Source organism: Chaetodon trifascialis, chromosome 17 (genome assembly GCF_039877785.1).
Source record: "Chaetodon trifascialis isolate fChaTrf1 chromosome 17, fChaTrf1.hap1, whole genome shotgun sequence".
NCBI lineage: Eukaryota > Metazoa > Chordata > Actinopteri > Chaetodontiformes > Chaetodontidae > Chaetodon > Chaetodon trifascialis.
Genome location: NC_092072.1, coordinates 11,398,218 through 11,404,156, shown reverse-complemented (window position 1 = coordinate 11,404,156; position 5,939 = coordinate 11,398,218). Strand labels below are relative to the sequence as shown.

Here is a 5,939-nt window from a genome sequence, read left to right as displayed (position 1 = left end):
TTGTTAATGGTTTCCTGTGCACACACAGAGGGCTGCTGAGAGAAACAAGCGGCCTCATCTGATACCAGGCGTCGCCACGTACTGCGAGTGCACACACACGCACACACACATAGAAACTACTGCTGGCATCAGTAAGTAAACACATATACCGTACATTCACACAATAACACATTCACACCCATACGCACAATCTGAAACAAACAGACATGCAAATGCACAGTCACACACTCACAAAAGACGCTGATAAAGCCACAGGTGATTTATCTGAACTCTTTTATTACAGGGAAGTTGTCATTACCACCAGCAACAACTGAAAAGCTGAGAAACCTGATTTGTCCGTGCTTGCTTGTGCTTTGTACAATCATAAAATATACAAACTCACAGTGAGGTTTACCAGGAGACACCAAAGATAACCAGGCGGAAAGCAGGAGTCGGCCTTTTTAAGTCGAGTAGAACTGAAATGTGCTGCCTTGTTTTCCTGCGACTGCTGTCACGGATGCAAACTGACTGAGCGATAATGTTTCAGCTTTGAACAGGAGAAGGACGAAAAAGTCACACAGGCATCACTTACATGAGACGTGAAAAGAATGTGGAAAAGCTGGTAGAAACTGGTAAAACACGTGAAGCCTCAAGTGTTACAGACAAGATTTACTGTAAAGAAGAAATATAACTTGAGGAAGCTTAAACAATGGTGCGCCATATGAACATCAGAGGCTGCGGGTAAATCATGGTTAAGTTTATTTCAACCACGCCGGTAGCTAACTTCTGTTCCCAGTATTTAGTCAAACAAACACCTGGTTTCGGTTATTCCACCCCATAAAATGCTGTAAAAAGAGGGTGACTCTCAACCACCTCAGGCCCTCCTTTCACAACCCCCTTCTCTGTGTGTAACCAGGGCACCAACACTGGGTGTTTCAGCTCAAAGGGAAAACAAAGGGGGACAGTTTCACCCTGGAACTTGACGGGCGGCGACTGCTTGACCATCTGGAAAAGCCATTCCTGATAGGCTGACAAGAGTGAGTGAAACTTCTAAAGGGGTGGGCAGGCACAGAGATCAATCACAATAAATCACTCGTGTTGCTTTTTAGTCGTGGTCTCCCTCCTCACTGTTTTTTTTCTTCTATGCAAAACACAATACATGAGCAGGAAAACAAAAATCCTACAGCTAGGTGTATCCTCTGTGGGATGCCAAGATCATAGAAAAAATAGTACTTTCATAGCTGGGAGAATAAAAAGTCTTGTCCTTGAAAGTCCAGCTCAGCTGAGGAGTGAGTCTGTATGTGGACTGTGTGGAGGGTGTCACTTCAGTCAGAACGCTCCTATCTCCATACCCCAGGGTCTGTAGGGTTTGCCCACACTGGATGTCGGGGCCGGGGTGCTGATGGCGGTGGTGGGGGAGATGAGGGGGAAGGCGCTGAAGGGGAAGGGGAACGCCGAGAGGGAGGAGAGGAGAGGAGGGGAGAGTTTGGGTGCTGATGAGGAGACCAAGGCGGGGTGGACGGTTGTGGGAGCCGCAGTGGTGGGGGGGACCCGGATCGGGCCTTGGTCTGAGTGTGGGGTGGCGCTGCCACTGCGCCTGCCTGGGATGTGGGTCTCCGCAGCCAACGAGGATGATGAAGAGGAGGATGAGGAAGAGGTGGATGAAGTGGACGTGGACGACAGAGGAGTTTGTGGGCTGCTGGTAGCGCTGCGTGGTAAGGGTGCCAGCGGTTGGTGCTGCTGGTGCTGGAGGAGGAGGGGGTGGGTCAGGTGGGCAGGGGGGGATCCAAACGCAGAGCCCCAGGCCAGGTGACTCAGGCCAGAGTGAGCCTCTCTTTGACTGGCGTAGTTGTTCAGGTGGGACACCAGACGGAGCCGCAGAGGGTCTGTGCTGTCCAAGCCCTCGATGATGCTCAAGTAGCGGGCCGTCTCAGCCAGGCACTCCCTGAAACCCAGGCCGCGGTAGTCCATCGCCAGAGCATGGGCGTCAAAATAACCTGCGGGTGACAAGGAGATGGCAGATTAGTTAAAACAATCACCTGAACGGCACACCGCAGAACAAGTTAGTCCAGAACTGAAGGAGCTCTGTGTCTGACATGAATCAATACGCCCCTGGCTTTAGGACTGAGAAAGAGTAAATAATCAGAAGATGGATAGAACTTCAAACCTGCCAGACCAGTTTGAGTTTACAACCCAGAGACTTATTTTAGTCGTTTAAAGGTTTATTTATTAATTTTTGTTTTCAAGAATGAGAGCCAAGTGGACACAGAAGCATTCAGCGTCCAGTTTTCACCCTCTTCACATGAGAAAGGTGTTTTCTTATAACAATAATAGATCCCAGACTGACCTTTGCCTCCAGCTGCATGAAGCATCTTCAGATGGTCGACAGTCATCTGCAAAATCTCTGCTTTCTCCAGTTTGGCTGAGCCCTTCAGTGTGAGGAGGGAGGGACAGAAAGGAGCCAGTCAGACATAAATAATCCAAAAAACAGCATAAATGAACCAAGCTACTTCATGTTTTTGGACTTCAAAATGCACTCGGTATTAAAGCTGTGCCGCCTGTTGCTCACCTGTTTCTCGAAGGCGCTGGGAACCAGCCTGCGCAGCTCGCTGAGGCTGTTGTTGATTCTGTCACGGCGCCGTTTCTCGATGATCTGAGGAAAGACGCAACAATTATTTGGTTGTTTCTCGAATATGCGCACATGACAAAATCCTGCAGAAGGCCTCCAGATGCACGAAGGGATTTTCCCATCAACTGAACTGCACTTACTCCTCGACGCCTTTTCCTCGCCTGCACCTGAGTTGATGTGGTGGGAGACATGGACCCGAGAGGAGAGCTCATGTTCCTTAAAAGTGATGAAACAGGGAGACACAGTCAATATCATTTGATGTATTATCAAAGATGGTGTTAAATGAGTTTTCTCGGTTTATCTGAATTATTGCACAAGAGGAAAAAGAGAAAATATTAATTTCAGGGCCAAATAACTTACCCATTCTCATCCGCGCTCTCCTTCTCCACCTCAATAGTCTCGTCCAGCTCGCTGTCCGAGGAGCTAAAGTCGTGATTCCTTTTCATTTTTTCGTTTCGTCCTCAATAGTCCTTCAATGAGTCTGTTGTGTCTGCGTCTGACGCGCGTCTGCCCAGGTTCGCCCGGAGCGCCTCCGTTTGAAGCGCTCGGCTTTCCCACGGTGTCATTTCAACTGTGGTGCCGGCCAACGGGGGCGGGGGCTCGGGCCAAAGCAGCCAATCACGCAGCGGCGGTGGCTCTGAGTGACAGCGCAGTTGGCCCAAGTACATCCTAGTGCGCTTTGACAAGTCAAAGAGGAGGGAAAAGGTCAAGACGTCTCACTCTGCTGCTAATTCTCGAAGCTGTGATTTAAAAGTGAGAGCTGGCCTCTGGTGTCTTATTATGACAATTATCATAATTCATTTTATTCAGAGCTAACGCAGCAAAATATTACTCCAATCTGCAATTATATCTTCAGAAAATGTTACATCTAAGATAGTTAGAAATACTGCAATTAAGTTCTTAGTTCTTATCATCAGGCTGTATCTTTTAAATCCTATTATTAACCATATCACCCATTCATCATGAAACTGTACATGTTTACATTTGCTTAAATTAATGTCTGACCTTAGACACTGCTGAGGAAGATTGTGTGATATGAGCAAAAGCTCGAGAAAAGTTTCTGAATGGAGCTTGTTATTAGATAGTTTTGCCAACTTTACCTTAACTTTTTTTTTTTTAGTGGTTCCACACTCAAATCCCTAAAGAAAGACTTGGCGTCTCTGTGACGTGAGCCACTGTGAGTTCTTTCATCAGCCCCCCCCCCCCCCCCCCCCCCCCCCCCCCAGGAGAAACTGACCTTTTAATGTAAAGCTTTCAAGTGAGAAGCTGTTTCACACCAACCATCTTGGTAGTACAACCTGCCAAGACCACACAAAGAAGACTGATGCATGGTTCTTATGGAAGCCATGTCTTCATTTGCAAGCAACACTGATTGATTTGTATAACCCAAAGATTACGCACCACAGCTAATCCATTTGCTTTATATAACTTCCTGCTTCCATGTGCTCGTCAGTTTGGCTTTTGCTCTCAGTGGTTACGTCTCTGCGAAGACATTGGAGTGACTCATCTTCAGAAACATAGAGGATCTTTGGAGAAGCTTTGACAGCGGTCCAATGGACTTTCGGTCCGTGACTGGCCCCCCCACGCCCGCCCCCTCCTCCCCCGTGTGTCCCGGTGGTGATGAGGAGTGGCTGGCCGGCTGTCAGCACGCGCTGGCCGTGGGAAAGTTCCTTAACCGGCGCTGATAACCAATCAGAGGCCGACGGCCGTCTCCGGCGCTGGAATGAATGGAGCAATTGGTCGGGGCGACGGGCGGTCTGCGAGCGAGCGTGTGAACCTGTAATCCAATACTAACTCAGCCCGGGAGGAGAGACAGGGAGCACCGCCGCAACCAGAGGAAGCCACCAAGTCTAATCTTACCCCACAGAGAGACCTCATGCACGGTAAAGACGCTGTGGGGACTTCAAGGACCTTTGTGTGCGCGCTCAACAAAAGAGCGTAATGCAATCAAAGCCGAGTTTCCAGATCATCACCGCCACCACAAGACTGGTGGCTCCTATAATGGTCACACTCCCCAAATAATTTGACAGGGCCGCTGGTGTGTGTTTGTATACATGAAGGGCTCATGTTACTGCATGTGGAGCTGGGGCTCTTCAGTGGAGGGTCTCCTGCAGGGGCTGCACCATGACACATTTAAATAACAGACTGTCTATCAGTAACAGACAAGATCGTACATGTGAGGCTGTTACATAACTGATTTACATCAACATGTAAAAGCACAGTGTTACTTTAAATACCCTTTAATATTGTTTCTCATCACATGATTATTATTTCATTGAAGTAATAATCATACAATTTCTCATCATACCATACATTTTTAAAGGAATAGTTTGACATTTTGTGCATTTGCCTTCTTGTTGGGAGTTTGATTGAAGTAGAAGATCGATACCACTCGATTCTGTCTGCACACTGAGGATAAAGCTACAGGCAGCAGCTGGTTAGCTTAGCATAAGGACAGGAAACATGGGAAATAGCAAGCCTGGTTGTTCAAAACGTGTCTCGCAACAACACTAAAGCTTTTATTTTACAAATGTGTTTAATCGGTACAAAACAAGACATTTTGCTGTTTTACACATTATGTGATGGATTTAACAAAAACAATAAGGTTTCAATCAGTGAGTTTAAGGTAGGCGGATTTTGCTACCATTAGTTAGACAGAGCCGTGCTAGCTGTTTCCAGTCTTTATGCTAAGCTAAGCTAACCACCTGCTGGCTTTAGCTTTGATACTTACAGACACGATAGTAGCATCAATCCTCTCTGCCGGAAAGCATTGCAAGATGTTTTTCCCCCCCAAAAACTGAAATTATTCCTTTCAGTTGGTGCAATTAAAAAAAATCTTTTATACAAATTTTACATGCAGATATCAGCTCCACAATGCTGCACAAACCTGTTATTTATAATAAAAGAAGTACATATAGTACTGGTAGTATCTTGAAATATCCCTTAAAATAAAGTGTTCTGTGTCTCTTTGAGTACGAAATTCTTACAGCGGAAAAAAACCCAACAGAAAATAACTTAATATATTTCATTCATCAAATGAAAACTTTGACTATTTTCTAGAGCTGAAAAAAAGACCTCTCCGCGCCATTGTTTGCAATCCACATCAAACCAGTTAATACTGGCAGCACACTGACATTTCATCCAACCTGCCCAACTGTCTGAAAAGAAAAGCAAGGTTTCAAAATGTCAGTGAAGGTCACTTTTTATATAACTAATGCCTCCAGCAGCAAAACTGAACGGCAACAAGGAAACAAGGAATCAAAATCCATCAGACGTGAAAGCAATATGGCAAAATGAATTATATACAATACCATTAATTCTGTGAGGGAAT

General features: G+C 46.3%; 1 protein-coding gene across 1 annotated transcript; it reads right to left on the bottom strand.

The window, feature by feature from the left end:
* Positions 1–256: 256 nt before the first annotated feature.
* Positions 257–3,146, bottom strand: hey1 (hes-related family bHLH transcription factor with YRPW motif 1). Its single transcript, XM_070985449.1, has 5 exons — positions 2,969–3,146; positions 2,749–2,824; positions 2,549–2,632; positions 2,327–2,408; positions 257–1,976 (listed from the first exon to the last, which is right to left on the bottom strand). The coding sequence occupies exons 1-5, from the start codon at positions 3,052–3,054 to the stop codon at positions 1,309–1,311; spliced, it is 996 nt and encodes a 331-aa protein (XP_070841550.1). The 5' UTR covers positions 3,055–3,146; the 3' UTR covers positions 257–1,308.
* Positions 3,147–5,939: the final 2,793 nt, after the last annotated feature.